This window comes from Ips typographus, linkage group LG1, assembly GCF_016097725.1.
Source record: "Ips typographus isolate SLU linkage group LG1, UJ_Ityp_2.0, whole genome shotgun sequence".
Lineage (NCBI taxonomy): Eukaryota > Metazoa > Arthropoda > Insecta > Coleoptera > Curculionidae > Ips > Ips typographus.
In genome coordinates this window covers 7496755-7521160 of record NC_138422.1, presented here as the reverse complement: position 1 = coordinate 7521160, position 24406 = coordinate 7496755, and the positions used below count along the sequence as shown (strand labels likewise).

General features: G+C 33.8%; 2 protein-coding genes and 2 pseudogenes across 6 annotated transcripts; 2 read left to right on the top strand and 2 right to left on the bottom strand.

Annotated features, from left to right (window-relative positions):
- Positions 1–338: 338 nt before the first annotated feature.
- Positions 339–2620, bottom strand: LOC145726840 (heat shock protein 70 A1 pseudogene; annotated as a pseudogene).
- A 2320-nt stretch (positions 2621–4940) lies between these two features.
- Positions 4941–7250, top strand: LOC145737312 (heat shock protein 68 pseudogene; annotated as a pseudogene).
- Positions 7251–7558: 308 nt separating this feature from the next.
- Positions 7559–15529, top strand: LOC145739825 (cyclic GMP-AMP synthase-like receptor). 3 transcript variants are annotated; one of them, XM_081995339.1, is made up of 9 exons: positions 7559–8075; positions 9502–9641; positions 10435–10682; positions 12614–12767; positions 13237–13386; positions 13458–13598; positions 13876–14007; positions 14058–14244; positions 15303–15529. In XM_081995339.1, exons 2-9 carry the CDS (start codon positions 9525–9527, stop codon positions 15350–15352), a joined length of 1179 nt encoding a protein of 392 aa, XP_081851465.1. In that variant the 5' UTR covers positions 7559–8075; positions 9502–9524; the 3' UTR covers positions 15353–15529. The 3 variants fall into 3 exon arrangements, with proteins under 3 accessions (XP_081851465.1, XP_081851613.1, XP_081851538.1); XM_081995487.1 differs by lacking the exon at positions 7559–8075 and having other exon boundaries at positions 9496–9641; positions 10518–10682; XM_081995412.1 differs by lacking the exon at positions 7559–8075 and having other exon boundaries at positions 9516–9641; positions 10497–10682.
- Positions 15518–23684, bottom strand: LOC145738095 (uncharacterized). 3 transcript variants are annotated; one of them, XM_081993190.1, is made up of 11 exons: positions 23560–23684; positions 23110–23251; positions 22957–23048; positions 22246–22355; positions 19250–19501; positions 18250–18379; positions 17800–17955; positions 17602–17746; positions 17304–17494; positions 17052–17252; positions 15518–16027 (listed from the first exon to the last, which is right to left on the bottom strand). In XM_081993190.1, the coding sequence occupies exons 2-11, from the start codon at positions 23186–23188 to the stop codon at positions 15794–15796; spliced, it is 1590 nt and encodes a 529-aa protein (XP_081849316.1). In that variant the 5' UTR covers positions 23189–23251; positions 23560–23684; the 3' UTR covers positions 15518–15793. The 3 variants fall into 3 exon arrangements, with proteins under 3 accessions (XP_081849316.1, XP_081850019.1, XP_081850859.1); XM_081993893.1 differs by lacking the exon at positions 23560–23684 and having other exon boundaries at positions 17064–17252; positions 23110–23486; XM_081994733.1 differs by lacking the exons at positions 18250–18379; positions 22246–22355; positions 22957–23048; positions 23110–23251; positions 23560–23684 and having other exon boundaries at positions 19250–19389.
- Between the last annotated feature and the right edge of the window lie 722 nt (positions 23685–24406).

Here is a 24406-nt window from a genome sequence, read left to right as displayed (position 1 = left end):
ATAAAGTTGTTAGATGAATGACACAATTAGCGTGTACTGGTTTGGCAATACCAAAAATACAAAATTTTTTTGATCGAGATTTGTAAACAATGTTGGTAAAAGTATTGAACTCGCAAAAATTACACAGGGTGAAACAAAAACGTTCTTGTTGAAGTATACTTAATTTTTTCAATAGAACATCCTTTGTTTGATTAGACATTTATGTCTCCTACAGCCTGTATAGCCCTCTTTTAAAAGAATTATTTGTTATGTGACTGAATATATTTATTTTTTTATTTTTGATTTCTATTTCAATTTGATCTTTGTACTAATTAATGGTTAAGAAATAAAACAACGTATTTTTTTGAAATAACTGCTTTTATTCAAACAAATAAAAAATATCACAAAAAAAAAGGAAGCAACCAATTGCTAACAGCTAAGTTAGTACTAATTATTAGATAGGAACCAAAATTAATTTTATAATAATCAGTCTTAAATTTTGTGCATTATTTACAATAAACACTGACAGATCTTTAGAGCTTAATCCACTTCCTCAATAGTTGGTCCTGACTTGGCACCACTGAAACCTCCTGCTTGTTGGCCGCAACTTCCTCCAGGCATATTGTTAGCATAGTTGTTATTTTGTTGTCCTCCTCCGTACAGTTTAGCCATTATGGGACTGCAAACTGATGTTAGTTGTTTTTGCCTATCTTCGAATTCTTCTTTCTCCGCTAAAGTGTTGCTGTCCAGCCACCTCAAAGCCTCTGAGCACTCCCTTTCCACTGTAGCTTTATCTTCACTGCTCAGTTTATCGCCACATTCCTGCACAGCTTGCTTAAGTTGGAATATGTATGCCTCAAATTGGTTACGGGCAGCCACTTTAACTCTTTGTGCTTCGTCCTCTTCTTTGTACCGTTCTGCCTCTGACAACATTCTGTCAATGTCAGCCTGAGATAGTCGTCCTTTGTCGTTTTTGATGGTGATGTTCTTTTCCTTGCCTGAGCTGGTATCCTTTGCTGATACGTTAAGAATACCGTTAGCGTCCAAGTCAAAGGTAACGTCAACTTTTGGAACACCACGAGGTGCTGGAGGAATGCCGGTCAAGTCAAAAGTTCCCAGAAGGTTGTTGTCTTTTGTCATTGCACGTTCACCTTCAAAGACTTGGATGGTCACTGCTGGTTGGTTGTCCGCATAGGTGGTGAAGGTTTGCGTTTGTTTGCATGGAATTCTTGCATTTCTTTCGATGATCTTGGTCATTACCCCTCCAGCTGTTTCAATACCCAAAGACAGTGGAGTTACGTCAACGAGAAGAACGTCCTGAATTTTGTTGTCAGTTTCTCCGCTAAGTACTGCAGCTTGAACTGCTGCTCCGTAAGCTACAGCTTCATCAGGGTTGATGCTCAGATTCAACTGCTTTCCGTTGAAGAAGTTTTGTAGGAGTTGTTGGATTTTAGGGATTCTCGTGGATCCTCCTACTAGAACAATATCGTGGATAGAGCCTTTATCCATTTTAGCATCAGTCAGAGCCTTTTCCACGGGTTGTAGCGTTCCTCTGAACAGGTCGGCGTTCAGTTCTTCAAATCTGGCTCTAGTAACTTTGGTGTAAAAATCAAGGCCTTCAAATAATGCATCAATTTCAATTGAAGCTTCAGTGCTGGATGACAATGTTCTCTTGGCACGTTCAGCTGCCGTTCGTAATCTCCTTAGAGCTCTTGGATTTGAGCGGAGGTCTTTTCTGAACTTCCTCTTGAATTCATCGGCCAAATGGTTGACTAGTCGGTTGTCAAAGTCTTCACCTCCCAGATGTGTGTCACCAGCTGTGGCTCTAACTTCAAATAAGGAACCTTCATCGATGGTTAGGATTGAAACATCGAAGGTTCCACCTCCTAAGTCGAAAATAAGGACGTTCCTTTCTCCCTTCAAGTTCTTGTCCAAGCCATAGGCTAAGGCGGCAGCAGTTGGTTCGTTAATAATCCTCATAACGTTTAGTCCAGCTATAACCCCGGCATCTTTGGTGGCTTGCCTCTGTGAGTCGTTGAAGTAAGCTGGTACTGTGATAACAGCATCCTTAATGGGCATTCCTAAGTAGGCTTCTGCGGTTTCTTTCATTTTGGTTAGAACCATGGAACTAACTTCTTCAGGGGCAAATTTCTTGATTTCTCCTTTGTATTCAACTTGAATTTTGGGTTTGCCAGCTTCGTTGATAACTTTAAATGGCCAATGTTTGATGTCCTGTTGGATTTTAGGGTCGTCAAATTTGCGTCCAATCAACCTTTTAGCGTCGAAGACGGTGTTGGATGGATTCATGGCCACTTGGTTTTTGGCAGCATCCCCGATGAGTCGTTCCGTGTCCGTAAAGGCAACATAACTGGGTGTGGTTCGGTTACCTTGGTCGTTGGCGATGATTTCCACTTTTCCATGTTGCCAAACACCGACGCAGGAGTAAGTGGTTCCCAAGTCAATACCAATTGCTGGAGCTTTCTTCACCATTTTTATGTCTTCTTTGATGTTCACTTGATCACTTGAAAATATCACTATCACTTGTTTTAGTACACTGAGTTATTAAAACTCTCGTTCACTTGGTAAGTTCGCTTGTTTTGCTTGCTTTGAACTATTCAAAACTTCTGAATAGCGCGCCGACCCGAAGTGCTTATATACGCCGGCTGGCGGCGCTCGAACCGTATCGAACATTCTAGCCACCCAGAAATAGAAGGGAAAATGAATTATACTAAACCGCTGTGTCTAGAACGCGATGGATCGATACCGCTACACAGTGGACCAAACACGTTACGTTGAATGATCTAATAATAAAAATGTATTTTTTTTCAATTGATTTAAATTTATTTATGTTTTATTTAAATTAGTTACAATACATATGATTTAATATAAGTGCATGTGCCAATTTTTTTCTAATATTTTGTACGTATTATTTTTTTTTGAGACACTGTATATTGCGAATGTTCCCACTTTGAAAGTTCTAGATGATTCACGTATTTGGCAATATGTATTGTAGCTTTACAACGTTTTTGTTCCAAATAAACAAAAAATCGTTGTTTTGGATCGCAATTCTTGAACTCTTCTAGAACCCATGTTAAATGATATTATTTATCTGAAAAACTGAAACAGAACGTTATGCAAAAAATCGAAATATTCTTAAATAAATCGTCAAGTTAGGTGGAGTTAGGAACCAAAACAAAGCAAAAATTAGTTGATATTTGTAATGTAATAATTTTTGACCATTTTTAAAAAACGTACACACTGTGTGTAAAAAGTCCGGCAACCCTAAATTATTTCAAAAAATATACAACTTATGGAAAAACTTCCTATATAAAAATTGACCCATTCTAAACGTTTTACCATCATGTGATAATCAGGAATATACAGGGTGAACCACAAGCTAGCAATGAATTGAGGTTATTTTTTTTTCTTATGGAATGATTATGTTTTAATTTTTGATTTTTGATTTGTTAAAATTTTATAATTTACCCTTTCATTTTCATCACGTTTCATATAGGTATGACTATCATCACTTCATAACAGTTTGGCAGCTATTTAATTAATTATTAAAGAAGAGTTATTTAAGAAAAATAATTGATGAATGTAAGATAGGTCAAGATGCAAATTTTCAGCATTTAATCAAATAAAAAATAATTTATATTTACTCGAAATTGTAGTTTTCTTTAATAATTAATATAGCAAACTGTTCAAGTTAACCATACAACATGTTACATGAAATGTAATCAGTCATTCCATAAGAAAAAACATAATCTTACTTCATGTCTCATCTCATCATCATCTTGTGGCTCACCCTGTATCACATAACGGTAAAAACGTTTAAAATGCGTCCATTTTTATATAGAAGTCCATAAGTTTAGTTTATATTTTTCGTTTTTCGAAATAATTTAGGATTGCCGGACTTTTTACACACAGTATTTTACATTAAGGTTAGGAGAGAAATTAAGAAAAAAAAAACAAAATTATCCATGTAATTTTCCATTTAAAAATTTGATATTAAAAAATACTAAAATACCTAATTTCAAATGATTGGTGCTTTTTTCTAATCGCATATTAAGTTTAATAATTAACCCATTTTTCAGAAGGGCAAAAACAAAAAATTATTTTGAGGAAGTCAATAGTTTGGCTACGTAGTTATTTATTTATTGTAGGTATTATTGTTTTTTTTTCTCTGAAATGTATGCGGAGATAGTTAGTTCGGATACTCTTCGTATTATTAGAAAATAAATTAAGTGCAGTCGAAACGTATATCTTATACACTCAGTGGAAAAAGTTTACTTTTTCGCAGCCATATTTCTAAAAAATATTAGTGCACTTTATTTCTATTTTTTCAAGTTTTTTTATATGTTTTTTTTTAAATTTATCTTTTAACGTAATAGTTTTTTACATGGGGTTGCTTTGGTTCCCATACTTCTCATCTGATGATTAGTTTCAGAATACCTATTTCGATTTTGTGCATAACGCCCTGTTTCTATAAATATAATAAGATAATAGTTCAAAAATCGCAACCCAAAAAACCCTTTTTTTTGTTTATTTGGAACCAAAACGTTTTCGTTGTAAAGTTACATATTGGCGAGTCCGAAAATCATCTGGAACTTTCGAAGTAGGAACATTTCGTAATATACAGTGTCCCAAAAAACCAGTTATACGTACAAAATATTAGAAAAAAATTGGCACATGCACTTATATTAAATCATATGTATTGTGACTAGTTTAAACAAAACATAAACAAATTTAAATTTAGTTGGAAAAAAATTAAATTCTCATTAGATCATTTAACTGCAACGTGTTTGGTCCACTGTGTAGCAAAGCGGTATCGACCCATCTCGTTCTAGACGCAACCGTTCATTATTCGTTGTCCTACTTGTCCTTCTAGTCCTCGTTGGCTAGATTGTTCGATACGGATCGAGCGCCGCCAGCCGGCGTATATAAGCACTTCGGGTCGACGCGCTAAATCAGAAGTTTTGAATAGTTCAAAGCGAGCAAAGCAAGCCAATTTTACAAGTGAACGAGAGTTTTAATAACTCAGTGTACTAAAACAAGTGATAGTGATATTTTCAAGTAATCAAGTGAACATCGAAGAAGAATAAAAATGGTGAAGAAAGCTCCAGCAATTGGTATTGACTTGGGAACCACCTACTCCTGCGTCGGTGTTTGGCAACATGGAAAAGTGGAAATCATCGCCAACGACCAAGGTAACCGAACAACACCCAGTTATGTTGCCTTTACGGACACTGAACGACTCATTGGGGATGCTGCCAAAAACCAAGTCGCCATGAATCCATCCAACACCGTTTTCGACGCTAAAAGGTTGATTGGACGCAAATTCGACGACCCTAAAATCCAACAGGACATCAAACATTGGCCGTTTAAAGTGATCAACGAAGCTGGCAAACCTAAAATTCAGGTCGAATACAAAGGAGAAATCAAGAAATTTGCCCCTGAAGAAGTCAGTTCCATGGTTTTAACTAAAATGAAGGAAACCGCAGAAGCCTACTTAGGAGTGCCCATTAAGGATGCTGTCATCACAGTACCAGCTTACTTCAACGACTCTCAAAGGCAAGCCACCAAAGATGCCGGTGTCATAGCTGGACTAAACGTCATGAGGATTATTAACGAACCCACTGCAGCCGCCTTAGCCTATGGCTTGGACAAGAACTTGAAGGGAGAAAGAAACGTCCTTATTTTCGACTTGGGAGGTGGAACCTTCGATGTTTCAATCCTAACCATCGATGAAGGTTCCTTATTTGAAGTTAGAGCCACAGCTGGTGACACACATCTGGGAGGTGAAGACTTTGACAACCGACTAGTCAACCATTTGGCCGATGAATTCAAGAGGAAATTTAGAAAAGACCTCCGCTCAAATCCAAGAGCTTTGAGGAGACTACGAACAGCAGCTGAACGTGCCAAGAGAACTTTGTCATCCAGCACTGAAGCTTCAATTGAAATTGATGCATTATTTGAAGGCCTTGATTTTTACACCAAAGTTACTAGAGCCAGATTTGAAGAACTGAACGCCGACCTGTTCAGAGGAACGCTACAACCCGTGGAAAAGGCTCTGACTGATGCTAAAATGGATAAAGGTTCTGTCCACGATATTGTTCTAGTAGGAGGATCCACGAGAATTCCTAAAATTCTGCAGCTCCTACAAAACTTCTTCAACGGAAAGCAGTTGAATCTGAGCATCAACCCTGATGAAGCTGTAGCTTACGGAGCTGCCGTCCAAGCTGCAGTTCTAAGTGGAGAAACTGACAACAAAATTCAGGACGTTCTTCTCGTTGACGTAACTCCACTGTCTTTGGGTATTGAAACAGCTGGAGGGGTAATGACCAAGATTATTGAAAGAAATGCAAGAATTCCATGCAAACAAACGCAAACCTTCACCACCTATGCGGACAACCAACCAGCAGTGACCATCCAAGTCTTTGAAGGTGAACGTGCAATGACAAAAGACAACAACCTTCTGGGAACCTTTGACTTGACCGGCATTCCTCCAGCACCTCGTGGTGTCCCAAAAATTGACGTAACCTTCGATCTAGACGCTAACGGTATCCTTAACGTATCCGCAAAAGATACCAGCTCAGGCAAGGAAAAGAACATCACCATCAAGAACGACAAAGGACGACTATCTCAGGCCGACATTGACAGAATGTTATCAGAGGCAGAACGGTACAAAGAAGAGGACGAAGCACAAAGAGTTAAAGTGGCTGCCCGTAACCAATTTGAGGCATACGTCTTCCAACTTAAGCAAGCCCTGCAGGAATGTGGCGATAAACTCAACAGTGAAGATAAAGCTACAGTGGAGAGGGAGTGCTCAGAGGCTTTGAGGTGGCTGGACAGCAACACTTTAGCAGAGAAAGAAGAGTTTGAAGATAGGCAAAAACAACTAACATCAGTTTGCAGTCCCATAATGGCTAAGCTGTACGGAGGTGGACAACAAAATAACTATGCAAACAACATGCCTGGAGGAAGTTGCGGCCAGCAAGCAGGAGGTTTCAGTGGTGCCAAGTCAGGACCAACTATTGAAGAAGTGGATTAAAAAAATAAGTTCCAGAATTAAACGTTGAACATGTAATTTAAGTTTTAAAGATCTGACTGTGTTTAATAATTGTAAATACTGTACAAAATGTAAGACTGATTTACCTAAGTTCAGTTCCTAAAGTAGTTAGTAGTAACTTAGCTGTTAGCAATCGGTTGCTTCCTTTTTGTGATATTCTTTATTAGTTTAAATAAAAGCAGATATTTTAATTAAAAAATGTTGTTTTTTTAACCGTTAATTAATACAAAGACCAAATCAAACAATACAAAAACATAAAAACTACAAATGAATGTATTCTGTAATAAAAATCAAAGAGTAATCAGTCAGATAAAAAATTATTCTTTTAGAAAGAGGCTATACACAAGTCAATGTGTTTTAAACCCACTAGTTACAATCAGCGCACCGAAAATGGACATTTTCGTGCGTTTTTACGGAAAAGATACATTTCCTCGACAATGAATCAGCCGCAGTAATAGACAGTCTTCGCAGTGGTATAATGAAAAAAAAAATTTTAGTGCATTCACTCATACAGTAAAAATATTTTGCAGAGTGATTGATAATCGATTTGCCTTATTTACACTGACAAACAAAATAAGTGGCAACAGTGTCAACCAGCCATGCGGTTCGATTTCTGTGGTTTGATTCTTGATTATTGATTGGCCATGGCTAATGGTTCTTATCATGTTTTCGTTTTCTTTTCAGGGTAAACTTAAGTTTGAGGTTAAGTTTAAGTGTGTTAAAAATTAAAAAATGAACTTTTTTAAAAGAATTTTCCTTGGATTTCTGTGTTTTTTTTACAGGTTTTACTTATTAGTAGTGTTTAGTGTAAAAATGATTTTATTTAAAAACGTGTCTCTAGCGACAAACTGCAGAGTATAAAAGATGTCAGTATGTACCCCATATAGGACTTATTTTGAATAATAGAGAAAGAAAGCATTGCTAATTATTATGCTCAATCCTGACTTGTACATACTATTCTGGACATCTTTACCAACACCAATTTAATGTCTTTGATGTAAACTATGAGTTTTGAAGTGAATAGGTTAGTAGGCATAAGGACACACTGACAAACACATTTACTTTTTTTTTACTGTTAGCACAAATGGATTTAAATAATAATTTAGAGCTTAAAAGCGGCTTGAACTGTTAATCGTTTTAATAGAAAGCTTTTCAAGGTCTAGTATAACATAAAATATTGTTTTTTACATAATCATAACATTGTTGAAAAGGGGATTGTAAAGCTCTTTGTGATGTTGCAAAAATATAAAAAGGCCTTCATAAGGACAAGGTTTACCAAAGTTATTAACAAAACTCAAAAACAAATTAAGAATAATGTCCTCATTTTAAAACTGCCATTAACCTGCTTTAATCTAAAATACAATCTTTAAAATGCAGTTTCGCACATTTTCTGTAAGTGGGAACAGATATTAATCCAATTTGGAAACCTTAGTATGAGTTTTTCATTAAATTCTCTAAAAATTTTCCGATTTAACTGACCTTGTATCTCTAAGGATAAACGAAGTTCCCATACGTTGCATCATCAATTTGATTCACCCTGTATATCCTTTTTTATTACCCTAAGACAGTTTTATTTTTGGAGCCTCTGTCAACTTTACAATGATTATAGAACAACCTGATAATTTTAAAATGATTCTAGAGTTTAATAGATACTTGTTTGAGATGTGTCTGGCATTTTCAAAAAAGTTCTAGAGGCCTCTGGCAAAGATATCTTTTGTTTGTATCCTGCTTTATCACATGTCATTGAAACATTATATGACACAATATTAGCTATCAAGTTAGCTGTAAGAACACTAAACATATGTATAGAAAATGCAGTTGTTCATCTCTATAGAAGTAGATTGAATTTGACAGTTGTCACATCATACTGCATAGTGTGTATAATTACCATCTCACGTGCTAACTGTCAAATTTGCGTTTTTGCTTGGTAAAAATAACGAAACTAGGCAAAAGTAGTCTTAGTAATAAGTCCTATAGGCTTAGTGATAAGTCCTCCAATAAATAATAATAGGACTTGAGTATTATCAAAAATATGCCTTTACTTTTTAATTGACAAAATTATTGAAAACTGCACTTTTGCAAAACTGTTAAAAAAATGCTGTATAATATCAAAATATTACATGTATGGATCAACAATTTTGATTCCCCTTCTATTGTTATATGTTGATATTTAAACATCCGTAAATATCTAGCTCTGAAAAAAAAGGAAAGTTAAAAAAAAAACAAAAATGACATCAAAACATTATCAATTTTAAGAATCCTATCCCAGCTTATCACATAGTGCAAAAGTACTGATAAACAGCTTACATATGGTTCATTTATCACTAAATAAATACCTGTCACTTGTGCAATTATTAAACTTTTTAGTTTGAGTGAACCACCTGAACCCAATTGACCAATAAAATATTTGGCAAGTTTCTAAAAAACAAATTATTAAAATATAATATCAGTTTTAGAAAAAAACGTGACGGAGATGACTGACGACAATAAGCGTTATAAAAAGTTGGAAAGCGTATTGCAACAAATTAGCAAACAGATCATTGCACTACCTGAGGAAGAAGTTAAAACAAATAATTGGATATTACGTGAGGTAAGTGATTATATAAGGTTATTCAAATGTTCTACAAAAAGTGACACTGTGGCGAAAATCAAAGTGAAATGCAATCTATACATTGCGTCATCATATTTTCCTTTAATTTTTGCTATATTTGTGTCGTAAAGACAAAAAACCGACTGTAAGAATAACCGTGTAACCGACAAAGATAAGCAAACAGGAAAAAATAAAAAAACAGGAAAAAAATCCAGGTAGGAAAAAATTTTGCTAAATTTGTCGACTAGATTCCTTACATAATTAATTTTGGAACATTCCTAATCATTTCTATTTATTTTGATAATCTGTTTGCGATATAAGTGCACTGTTTATTACATCCAAATTAAACTAAACAATAGTTATTACTTATACAGGGTGGTCAAAATTTATCGTAGGAAATTCAATGAGAAAAAGGACATAAAAAAATTTAATACAGCTCAACAAAAAGTTTTCTCACAAATGGTACAATACAGAACACCAGAAAATATCCTCTAGCTAGACGGTGTTTACTCTCGTATTTACCATTTTCGGTTTTGTTTGATTTTGATGTTACAACTTAATTCAATAGTGTCAGTACAATATGTTGTATCTCTAAAATGTTTGAAAATAAAAATTTTATTGTTTGAGTAAAAAAAAAATTACGTTTTATTTAAGACTTTTACCAAAATACTGTCCATTTAGTATTTGTCCTTTTAGTTATTTTTTCTCTGACAATTACACGGTTTGTATTTATGGTCGGTTTTCGTTTTTTTCTAAAAGCACTGAAACACATAACTTCTAAACAAAAACATAGGTTTTAGATCAGATAATACAAAAAATGAAAGGCATTGACGCACTATTTACCAACGTATTTAGAAAACTATTTTTTGGAGGCAGCTTCTACGACGGCCTTAAAATTGCTCATCCCGATGAATATGACATTCATATGCTACTTACTATGCCGCCCGTTGCTAAAACCGAAGTTATTGTAAGCGACGTGCCTGGATTTGTTCACGTTAAGTTTTTGGATAATTACTCCGAGCATTTGAATGGAAAGTTTGAGTAAGTACGTTTTTTTTGTAAAATATTGTTGAAGTACAAATATAGTTGAAACTAGGGCATAAAAGTATAACCTAAAGCAAACATATTGTGAATTTTTGTTCTCACTGAATATTGTTGGATGATTTTAAGACAACTTGTTCAGGATAGTAAACCTGTTTTGTTTGTTGTTAACAAAAAGCACGTTTCGAAAATACAGTTACTCTGATGGTTACAGCGATTAGGCGTTATATGTGGAAGAGAGAAGATAAATAGTCATTATACATCACTGGAAATTTGTTCTTTTTAATTAAATCCTGACAGAGGAAATAAAAACACCAACAAGAATTCGTCAAGGAGGCTCTTAAACAACTCTTCAATCAAATAATGGATGAAATAATAAAATAAGTAAAAAGTATAAAAGGAGGATATTCACTCACAAGGGGTGAAATCAAAATTATCTGTTTCGCCGATGACGCCTTAATTATAGCAGATAACGAAGACGACTTGCAAAGGCCTGTCCTATACCTGTGCCTATGCGCATTCTATGAAAAAGCTAAATCATTCAACATGCAAGTATCCATTTCCAAAGAACCAGTCAGATGTAAACTTACTCTGGAACAGAATAACTTTAAGGAAAAATAGAACGAATGAAGTAAATGGACCAGGCAACAAAGCCAACCGAATATCAGTCGCACTTCGTAAATCATCTCGAATAACACCAATATGAATAACGGAAATGAAAATACTTTAGAAACATCTCAGGGTACACACATTAAGAGACAGAAGAAGAAGCACATACATAAGGCACGAATGTGAGGTAGAAGACATTGGTTAGAATTTAGTATCCTTATTGTTAAACTGTTAGGTAAGTCGTGGAGGGGTATGGCAACAAAAACACCCACTTATCTGTGGTACGACGTTTCGTGACGAAATTGTCACTTTATCAAGCACTCAGATGTGATAGGTATTCCGAAAAATTACACACACGTAAATAGTTACAACAACGTTTGTGAGTAACTAGTAACTATGTACGTGTGCGTAATTATATTACATCTGAGTGCTTGATAAAGTGACTATTTCGTCACGAAACGTCGCACCACAGATAGGTCGGTGTTTTTGTTGCCACACCTCCTCATCCCACGACCTACCTAACAGTAGAAGACTGTCAGGTGGAGATGTACACGTAGAAGAGTTTGGAATGATCACGTGGATAGGATGACTACACCATTTCTAACTGTAATTCAGAAAGAGTCAAGTGCAATTCAGAATAGTCAAAGTTTACTTACCAGTTTAATTTTTAACCTAAATTGTGATATTTTTTTCATACCATTCATTGTATTATAAAATATTAATTTATTAAAGTGTCTTGAAGTTTCAGCATTTTATGGATGTATTTTATGAAATTGCCTTTGAATGTTCTGAATTTCATTTGATGATTTCTGAATTCGAATTAATTTTTTCTGAATTGCACTTGATGGTTTTTGAATTGCAGTTCCTTATTCTGAATTACGCTTGACCTTTTCTGAATGTCACTTGGCCTTTTCTGAACTACTTTTGGAAATGGTGTAGAGAAAAGCTAGCAAAAATCGCTAGAGATAGTATACCACGAATTAGGAAGACCTCCAAAGTGATGGATAGGGTCGTGTGGTCTTCAGCATCTCAAGGGAACTAAAAGTTAGAAAGTTATGGTCTCTCTACAATATGTGGAAGAACAAGATCCGTCGTCCACTGTAATTTCTAATAACCCACGTTAAATATGCCAACAAATTGTTCATATAATTACACCTTAAAATTCTAAAATTAGTATTTGGACTAAATCTCAAGTTCAGCAACGTATAACTGCAACATTTTTTGATATCTTGTACCACTTATGATAAAAGAAAATCAATAGTAATAAATAAATAAGAAATACTAATTATTATAAATTGTAAAATGAATTGATGTGTTTTTAGGGGACTTAAAAAGTTTATTAGCGAGAAGCATTTCATAGAAGCATCTCAAGTTCGTCAATGGATGGAGAAGACATTCCAAAAGGCTTTAAACACCTTTCCACGAGATGATAATAGTAAGAAATATCAAATAAACACCAGACGTGGAATTTGTATGGTATGTGAAATTTTTTATAAAAATTTATTCAAACTAGTAATCCCAATATTATCACAAATATTAAAATAAGTATTATAGTTATTTTCCCACTCGGGTGCGGTAAAGTGCACTTTTCACCGGATTATAAGTTACTAATCGTTCGGGCTAATACATGATTTAATTTTTTTTTGTCATTACCACAAGATTCTGATACAATAATAAATTATTCTGATCACTAATGATTTAATAAAGGGCACATCAACATTTTATCAAAATCTAAAACCCATATTTTAATGTTATAATACACACTGTATTTAAAAAAAATCAAAAAATTTGATTGCGTACACTAAAATCTCTCAGCAATTCACCCCACAATTATTAAAATCCTTCCTGTACAAAATTTAAAAAAAAATCAGATAAAGTTTTTGAGATATTGTAAGCAAGATCTTGCTGTGATATGTACAACAGATAACCAACTTCACAATTTCAGGTGAACGTCCGAAAAACCGGTCCTGCATTAACTCTCGGTGTTGAAAAAGATTCCATCTACATGGATGTGGATTTAGTGCCATGTTTCATATTTTCAAACGACAAATGGCCGCAGAAAGAGTTTAGACCAAATCCGTGTCCTCAAGCAAAAGTATGACTTTGAACGCAAAATGTTTTACTATCATAAAAAGCAGAAACTTGTATAAAATATTACACATACAGCCGGATTTCTACGTTGTTCCCAAACAGCCAAAGACAGTACAGGGATATCGTGACCATTACTGGTTGCTTAACTTTCAAGAACAGGAACGGGAAATGATTAAAGGACTGGACAGGTTGAAGCCCACAGTCAAACTGCTCAAGGTTGGTATAGTAGAAATAGTGGTATTACATAATAAGTGTGGTAAGTTGGTTATTAACGCACGCGAGTGAAACTTCAATCAATCGAGGGCTGTGATAACCAAGTACCTACTACACGTATTATTTACAATACTTTATCTACAACACTGCGGTATCCAGATTAGTAATACATTGGCAAATCAAAATTATTATTATTACCAAACGTCGTGAGGTCACTTACCGCACTGTTGTAGATAGAAAGTATTAGGTACCGATTTATGATGGTTGTAATTGCTTGTAGAAAATGAGAGACACGCTCAAACACGATGTTATCGTAAGTTACTACCTCAAATCTGTAGCATTATGGACAATGGAAGAGAAAAATGACCCAAGTTTTTGGAAGACTAGTTCTTTAGGTTACGTGTTTATGACGGTACATAAACCTAAAATATCCTTAAAAATTAAATAATCTAGTGTTATTAGGTGCTGAAAAAGTATCAGTATTATTTGGAAAAGAAGAACATTCCTTACTATTGGAACCAGCACTATAACTTTGTAGGTAACCTACAAGCCACCACTTTAGAAAATATATACAATAAAATTACCAAAGTGATTGCAGACGTGGAGAAGAATTTGGAGAGAGAACCCTATGTGATAGCTAAGTATCTAGGTAAGATTAGTTTTTTAGGAATATTCAAATAGAGAAAGGTCCTTTTAACTTGCGGCAACCAAATATTCAATATTCAAACAAGAGCCTGTATTTTAAAAATATTTTTACATAGTTATATTTAGAGTCCGGATTAAAAAGCACTAAAATCGTGAAAAAAAGCGCTTAATAAACAAAATTATTTTTCCCAAAAAAGCATAAAAATCTTTAGACATAGAGACATTTGGAAGGTTTTTAGACAGTTTAAAGAGCATATTGAAGGTTCTGGAATGCTTTAGACGCATTGCTTGAGGAGCATCTGGACTAGTTGAAGAGCATTTGGAATATCTTAGACCATTCTAAAAGCATTTTGGTGTTGCTGCACTGTTTTGACATCTTTTTAGACTACGTTAGGAACATTGAAGGTTCTGGACTGCTTTTTAAGGCATTTGAAACCTTGTAGAAGGTTATAGAAACTTTTAGAAGTGTTTAAACTGTTTTAAAAGCATACGGAAGCTTTTAGACTGCCTTGATTTTTTTTTAAAGCTTCTAGACTAGTTGAAGATCATTTGGAAGCCTTTAAAGCGTTCTAAAAGCTTTTGGAAAATTCTAGACTGTTTTGAAAGACTTTCGACTGCTTGAGAAGCATTTTGGAGTTCCTGTAGTGTTTTTTTTGTAATTCTAACCGTTTTCGAGATATTTTCCAAAAACTACTTCAATATTTTAACACCCTGTAGCTTGGTTATTTATGGAGTTCAGGGTGGTTCAACCACTCAAACAAATCGTCTCTCAGAAGCCTTCAATATCTCAATATAGCTATTGCAATTGTAAATTAGCCTATTCAACTTAAAACCATACAAAAAATAGCAACAAATAAGCACAAAAAACTAAATTAAGCACAAAAAGAAAGCAAAAAAAGCATTTAAAAAATCTGTCAAATGACGTGTTTTTGTGTAAATCGTTCACATTAGATGTCAAATGTTGGTTGCTTTTATTATTTACAAAAAGCAAAATTCCTAAAAATCCGGACTCTAGTTATATTTATGGATAGATTTAATAAAATGTTCTGTTTTTTGTTTCAGTTGCACAAGGAGACAAAATTACTATCATCTTGCATAATCCGAGCAAGTAGGGCCCAATTTTTTAACTTGTTTTTAATATCAATTAAGACTTGATAGAAAATTTTATTTATACGATAATGTTTTATCTATAGAAAATTTATATAAAAAAATATACAGTGTTTTATGACATTTTTATTGGTTCAACAAGAAAGTTCCCAGCAAATAAAACACTGAAACAGTTAAAACAAGGGTTTTTAATCAACACCATAAAACAAACGACAATTTTTCTAAACATGACGTAAAAAAATTAATATACAAAAAAACTTACACGGTTGTAACAAAAAAAAAACAAAATAAAATGCATAATTACAAAGCAATACTACTCGTTATTAGACAAAAATGGAAAATATTCAGTTATTATTAAAGATCAGGGAAAACTACATCAAGTTCCGAAAAGAGTGATTATTTACACACCTACGAATATGGATAATATTCTATTTTGTAATGAGTACTTAACGAATTTTAGCAGCTACTTTATCGATAAGCTCATCAATTCTTTCGCTAGTTCCTTTGAAGGTTTTCGGGTCGGGTCCTATCATTTGAATAAGTTGCGGAACCTCTTGTCTGGAGACTTCCGTGAACCGAGCCAGAGCCTTCATGCATCTAAAAAGATGCTCTTCGGATGGTTTTTGGTTGAAATATTGTAGAAGCGCCATGGTTATTTCGACCGCAATATCATCGAAGACCTAACAAAATTTAGTTTAATTCAAATGTTGATCGTTTGGTAAATTAAATTTAGACAGTTTTAAAAGCTGAAATTGTAGTTTAAATGTTGAAAAATTGGTAAATTATTATAATAATTTGTAATGAATATTGTTTCAACTCAATATCATATGTAACAAAGATTTTACCATAATATTTACATGTGTCTATGCTGTTCTGTTCAATTTTCAGTCAATTTTGTACAAAATAAACGACATTTTGAAATATACAAACAATGCCTCAAAATACTCTCAAATGCCTTATAAATATCTCAAAATGCCTCGTAATGCCTTGTAATACCTCACAATGCTTTGTAATAATGGGAAAGTGCTTCATAATACCTCTCATCTCTTTAAATAAAGTGGTGGGGGTGGTCTAAAGTTTGCTTCGAAAGAAATGCAATATCTCAAAAACGACAAATCATAGAGACATCGTCTTTGCGCAATTTTAAAGATCATTTTTTGTTGTACATAGTGACTTAGAAAAAAGTTTTGTTCCTGTCTCACTTTCGCCGGAGACGTTTTCTCAAAATTTAAACTTTCTTCCTGGACATCTTGAAACAATCAAATTGAATGCAAATAGTATGTATTTATTTTATCTATTTTATGCGGAATTAGATGATCTCCAGTTCTGTGAAAAGCGCAAACCGTCATCTTTTCTGTGACATGAAATGTTAATAGAAAAGTTAATAAAAAGCTGTCATTTGTTGTAAAATTTACATTATCGACTAAGTAACCTTACTTTATGTTTTGGTCACAAATAGAGTGGTTGCATTAACAGTATACACAACTCCAACTGGTTTCTTAACAATTTTTTTTTAGTTTTGGGCCACTATTAAGCAACATTATAAAGCACTAGATAGTTTTGTAGAACATTTTAGAAACACCCTATATCGGCCAAGTAGGTACTCTTTGTTTAATTGTAAGAGGGCAAAAAAAGACGAAATTCTAGTGGCTATTTCAGTATTAGTCGAGACGGAAACAAGTTACTACAGAAATAGATACAGACCACAGTTTTTACCTCCTTGGATGCCAGATTGTAGATAATGGCCGATCCTCTTTCCTGCAAAACTGGATTATCGGACAGGAGACAGTGAACCGCCACTTTGGTGGTTCCCCTTATGTTACTGATTTGCTGATTGTTTAACGGCCATTCGGTAATGTACAGCAACCATTCCGAAGAGCTCATATTTTCAAACATGTTGACAACCTAAAACTCTTCCATTAACATTTAGGCACCCACCAAATAACGTTAACTTACAAACAAGGCAAGTGCTTCTTGTTCCTCCTTACTAAGCCGGTCAATTTCATAGGCGTAGTTCATTATTACGTGCTCTTTTCTGTCAGAATGTAACAGCAAAATTACGTCATCTTTTAAAGCAGCTACAGCCAATATGTTTAGAATTTTAACTCTAACTTCAACGGGAAATTGCTTGTCGTTTAATAGTTTACCTAAAATGTAATTAATGGTTATCCAGTACTCTTGACTTAATTACTGTGCCATTTTAACACAAAATAAAATAAATTACTTTTTTGAACACACTACTACAGAAACCTACTGATAAAATCCAGAAATCCTTCGCCTAAAGCCCAACTGCCTTCATCGCCTATTATATACTGTTGCAGTTCTTCGGTAGACCTTTGCTCCTCTGGACTTAGTTTTCCGTCGATCAGACTCAACAATGAATCAAATTCTTGTTTTACCTGAAATACCGAGACATGTAGGATAAATGAGTCAAGTAATGTACGCATCTTACATCGACTAGGTCTTTGTATACAATGGGTGGATCTCTAGCCTTTTTCTTCTCTTCCTCCTCTCGTTTTTCTTCCTCTTCTAAGGCTAGCGCCTGTTCAGAAGGCAACGTTTCTGTCGTACCGTTTAGAGGGGCTTCTGTGTCGGCCATAGCAACTTCCTTAAAAAAACATAATATGGAACTTTTTCCCCAGTAGTCAAGCATTACGTTTGTTAATCGTTTTAAGTGTTAATTTGGATCTTGATATAACACATTTAGACATAACCACTGCTTTTTACATGGCACTTTGGATGAAACAGTTTATATGGAACAACCTGAAGCTTTTATAGAAATTGGCAAAGAAAGAAAAGTTTTAAAGTTGAATACAGCTATCTATGGATTAAAGCAGTCTTCTAGGGTGTGGTATAAACGAGTTGAGTCCTTATTAATTGGTTTGATAGAAAAAATTCTTACTTCAAGTTCAGCTGGTACAACACCACCAGTGGCTAAGATCTTCTTGCGCTTTTTCTTCTTTTTTCTTTCAGACTTTGCGATTTTTTCCTTTAAAGTTTTTCTGCGTTGTTCCAACAGAAAGTTGTTGTACCTTTAAAAATGAAACAAATTTTTAAGTATTTTTATTATTACTTTTCTGAAAGTAACATGTTATATTTCAATACATGATTTCAACTAGCTAGTTAACGCAATTTAATCTATTCATTGTATACTTAATGTATACTTACCAATTTAAAATAATTTTGGAATACAAAAAACGAAAATCGCGATTATAAGATCATGTGGATTAAGCAATCCACCGACAAAAATAAAGCTATAAAAGCGGCATTGAAACAGACAAAAAACACATTGATTTTGGAAAAAACTTTTATTCACCACTAACTCACAAGTTTAAAAAGCCGTCGGAATTAAACGTTTATCATAAGCAAACAAGTTAGTACTGAATGCTATAACTACAGATTTGGTCGTACAAATATGTATTCGAACATTTTAATTATCTTTCAACAAAATTTTAATAAATACTTAACATAGCAACATGCATCATTCAATTATACAGGTCGGATTCCAAATTGATTTCTAAAGACTGTGAGGAACAACAATAAAAAAGCATTTTACTAGCTTTTCAAGAAAAATTGATCTGTTGAAGAGTGTCCTATAATATGTATTCTGCTGTATTATCTTTTAAATGGTAAAATTGAGACTGTGAAATAGTTTTGTTAAGTGTTGGCAATGATTTTAATGTAAAAAAAACCAAATACAACTCCTAATAGTTTACTTGAGACTTTAAGCGGGTTCAACCGGATTTTAGTTTATTATTTAAAACAGCACAACATAAAACTTAATCATTATTATTGTTAGTACAATGCAGAATAAAATTCAATATATTCACCCCTCAAAACAAGCCGATAATTATTTTACAGCTGCTCAACCTTCTCAACCCTATTTCTTTTTATTTGCTGACCTTGCTTCTTCGATTTGCTTCCAAAGATCCGGAGAGTTTTCCCTCGAAAACCGTTGTTCCTCTTCCTCAATCGGCCTGGCGCTTTTCTCTAGCTGACCAACCAAAGCTGAGATCGCTCCGCTCAGGTTACTGCTCAACACCTCGTTTGGCAAATCAAGTATGTACTTGGGAATACTCACACCGCAGAGGAATTGGGCTATTTCTTCAGTGAAATTGTTGCAGTTATGGCTAAAGAGTTGGTACGAACTGGCACTGGAATATTACAAATAAAGACACTTGAAAAATTAGTTTATATTATATTAGTTATATAAAAAGTAGGAATCTTGTTTAAAATCTTTAAAACACCTTACAAAATTAATATAACACATAACCGCTTAATATAACGACTATCAGCACCTATTCAGTAAATATTTATTTATTTTCTTAATTAGGTATACAGGATGGTTGGAAAATTAAATATCCAGTATTTTGCTTTATTCAGAGTGTAAAAGGGCCTCTATGTGACTTCTATGAAATAAAATAACACTCGACATCTAAACTTTCATTCAGTTCAGTCAGAAATAATATCAAAATAGTCAAATGGGGTGTTCAAAAAATGGCACTAAAAATAAGATCTAGTAAGTGCAAAAGTCAAGTCTTTTAGATAAAAAAACACCCCTATTATCTATTATTCCTTTAATTTTATCTTATTTTTTATCCAAAACTACAATAAGTTTGTAAGTATTATATTGATACTTTGGAATAATTATGAAAAAATAATTTTCTACTCAAATAGGTATTTATGTCAAAAGTAGATTGCTTGTATGTTTCTTTTGTACAACAAAAATCTAATAAATTACTTATTTCATGTAATTGTGACCTTTCAAAAAATCCTTTTCTTACCATAAACAAGCAAGTTTTGTCTGGTCTTTTTTGTTTTATTTTGTTATAATTATGATTAATTGCATGTAAATATAAACACAAAATGACTTTTAAGACATGGCAAGTCTAATTGAAAAATTTCATCCTTCCATTCTTGGGTTTATGCTCATTTAAGATTTCGGGCCATATTAATTCATCAATTATTCCTTGAAACTTAAGGTAGGTAGCCTCAACGAGTAAAAATAATAAGTATTATGGCTACCTTAAGTTTCAAGGAATGATTATTAAGTGCCCTTACCTATTTACCATCTAAGATTTATCATTTAAGGATTTTAACTGCAGTTATACGCCATGTAAGAAGTACATACATACTTTTAGAAAATAATTAAAACAGGATGCCATATTTTAATGTAGTATTAACCTCAATTTTAACTTCATAAGTAGTGATGTGCGTAAATTTACCCTGACCGGTTATTTACCGGAAGGTAAAGTAAAATTGGAAAAGTGTGACAGGAAAATTTACCAATTTTACCAGCAAATTCCAATCTGACCAGTAAATTTATGGGTATAATTAAAATTTACTTGAAAGATATTATTTTTCTTTCATGGCTGTCTTTAATTTGAAAAGTAATAAATCTGAATCACTACACTTTTCATGCACCCCCTGTATAGTAGCGACACTAACAAACTGTAAAACTTCCAGGGATTAGTTTAGTAGTTCTTTACGAACATTTTTGCTCTCTATCAAATTTTTCCAAACTTTCACCGTTTCTGGGTTATTTAGCAAAAACTGGTTTAATGAAACAAATTTTTAAATCAGTTGAAGTTTTGGTTGAAATTTGAATACCCTGTAATTCGGTTATTTTTGCGAGTTCGGACAGGTTGGACCACTCAAATTAACCGTCTTAAGCCTCCTATTTTCAGTGGTGTTGAGAAAAAAATTCTATCTGAAAATTTGTGTGCAGGGTGACCAAGAACAGTCAATCAACATATTTTTCATGCACACCCTGTATACTGGAAGCAAAAACGGTCCTGTAAATTTACGGTGTTGGATTAAGGAGTTGATTAGGAACATTTTTGGTTTCCTGCAATTTTTTTGTAACTTTCACCGTTTTTGAGTTATTTAGGAAAAGCTAGTTTATGCAACAAATTTACAGGCAGTGAAATTGTAATCTGAAAATTGAATACTCTTAAGGACAGTCAGGGACAAAATCGCCTTTAAAACTCACTTGGAGTAACCCAATCGTGTTTTTAAGCACATTTTTAGAATTCTCATTAAATTTCCTATCTACTGACATAAAAAACACTACAAAATCAGGTAAAGTCTTGGAGAAAACTGGTGTCAAAGTATCAACTGTCAGAAAGACGGTTTGAAAGGACAGTTAAGGACCAAATCACCTGTAAAACTCACTTAGAGTGAGAAAATTACTGTTTGAAACACATTTTTGGAATCCTCATTAAATTTCCTATCCAATAACCTAAAAAAACAATACAAAATTTGGTACAGTCAGGGAGAAAAGCGGTGTCAAATTTTGAACTTTGAGAAACACAGTATTCGTAGTTTACAGGTAATTTACTGGTCAAATTTTCCTGGTGAAGTAAAATATTTACTTTACTGGTAAATTACCCATCGCTATTCATAAGTGTTATGTGTTAAACTTAAGTATAACAAGGTATAAATCAACCAAGAAATGACATAAAAACTACTTCTTTTGTCTTAGTTTTTAGTGAGCATAGACATCCAAGAGAAAAGTTAAAATCCAACCACATAAAGAACACCTAAGAAACCATGTTTGTAACCAACTGCGTTTCATTTGTAAATCAAAAGTTGGTATTCTTTTCAGCTGATCTGGCAATACCACAGACTGCAAAATGATTTAGAAAAGGAGTGTTTACCCAACTAAGGCTACACTACAAATTTAAAAAAATGAGTTCTCTAGACACTACTAGATATAAAAGCACTTCATTTGGCCTAAATCAAAGTAGCCCCTTATAATGGTGTCAAAGTAATTCTGCAAATATGTTAGTTATCACTAAGTGGAGTTCAGATATCCACTCTGTATTAAAAATAACTGAATTGAGTACCGCAAATTACAGCTAAACAGTAATAAAAGTCTAGATAGTTCTGTACATACCTGTAAGTTGAATGTGATAGACCAGAAATATATTCAATAAAAACTGAGTAAGGCACCTGAGTGTCTCCCAAATACTTTACTTCCTTAGGACCCCCTAGTGCTGTTCCACCCTGAAAAGTATAATATTACTTACACAAACCTGGATATAACACCACATGCAATCTAATTATAACTGAAATGTCATCCTAGTAGGTGTTAATACATCATGAAAACCATGTGGAAGTTTACTAAATATACAGCTTTGGCTTGACGTTTGCCGGCTTTTCAGATTAATTTCTTATCTTAATATACAATAAATATTTAAAAAATACATACTGAAAGTAAGAAAGTATCACAAGGCGGAGAACAAACCTTAAAATGCACTGATTTTATTTATAGACTGTTTCCAATTTTAGACTTTAACTTCTAAAAGAAAGTCGACACTGAACTATTCTTTAATGCTAAGATTAAGATAGCAGAGCCATCTCTTTTGGAGGAGGCACCCTACTCCAAAAATTTCAGTCTATAAATAAACATGTTTGAGAACATATTGTGAAGCCAGCCCAAGCAAATTGAGGAAAGTTATAAATACAAAAGAAAACAAAACTGTCCTGTGCCAAATACTTAATATAGAGTGTTGTAACGTAAATTTTAAAAGTACTTGCTTATCCAAAAATGTGTTTAAAATACTGCAGTTTTAGAGGGGAGTATTATTTTAATATTGGCACTTACCGGATTGCAACTTTCAATCCCATGGGACCCAAAGAAATACTCTCGACTGTACACCACTATAGATGTGTGCCAAACACCATCAATTCTCTTACCTAAACAAACAGTCCATGTAATAATGCTAACCCTTTAATTTTTAATCCAGTAGATTCTTACCTAAAAGCAGTGGTGATAACTGGGCTGCCATTCCCAGGGATAAATCGTAAATGTACAGTTCTACCCGATGAGTTTCCATGATTATTTCTTACAGAAAAATATGATGATTTTCCTTGATACACAATCACAAAGGTTAAAAGCCCTATAAAAATATTAGCGATCTGTCAAAATCAGCTGTGTCCTTAATACAAATCAAGGGGGAATATTTTAAATTTATATGACAAATTTTGGAAATAAATCGCCTTTTATGCACTTATAACTTTGTGACACTAAACTTATCTATGATAATTTGAATATTTAATGCTCAGTCATTAACCAAAACGCACTGTCACCTGTATGCCGAGCGTTTTCTAGAAGGAATGAATTGAGCATTTTGCGCGAGTTGGATTCCCGCCATAATAAATTTTTGAAAACATGAAAGGTAGTTTAAAATAGTGGAATTTTAATTACCGCGGAAACGCGTCGGCTCTGGACAACCTGGTTTTGCCATGAGCTATTTTAAGATCCTCCAAGTAAGAGAGAGAAATTATCCATTTGACCTAGTCACTTTTATTTATAGAATTCAAATTTAAAAAAAAAACAATTTTGCCAAGGGCCCAAATTTCAAATTGACTTTCTTGAATTTCAATGTTGGATGACATTTGACATGTTAAATTTTGACAGCGTCATTGCACTTTTCAATGAACTGCATCCAATACATAGATGTGATAAATAGTTTCGTTGAACTAAGGTCTCAGAATTGGGTAAACGGATTCTTCCGTAAACCAACTTTTTTGATAATTTATTGTCATTTGTCGGTGCCCTATCTCTTCCCCAGTACGTCCTTGTCTCCTTTTCATCGGTAAGGAAGCTTGAAGACTTTTTAAGAGACAACTTTCATTTTAAGCTCAGTTGAACTATGATCAAGTACTTATCACTATTTTATTGTGACTTCAAAAAGGTCGACCACCAGCGCACACGCACACGCACAGGAATCGATTCTGTTTGGAGTGCCAAAGATTTTTTCGTATCATAGTTTGACCTTCGACAACTTTAAGCAGAATTACTAAAATAACTTCCTGCTTAACATTAATTTATATTTTTTGCTTTTAACCGTAATTTGCACCGTCATACTTTAAACCAAGCTTAAAACTAGTCAACTTTGTTATGAAATTGGCAAGCTTAACATATGGACCTCTATGGTGACATTTACATAAAAAATAATTCCAATTTGACTTCAAAGTACACTTCGAAGTGGGTCAAGCTGCTTGTCAGATGCAAGCAAAATGTCCAATTTATAAGTTAGATCGATGTTTTG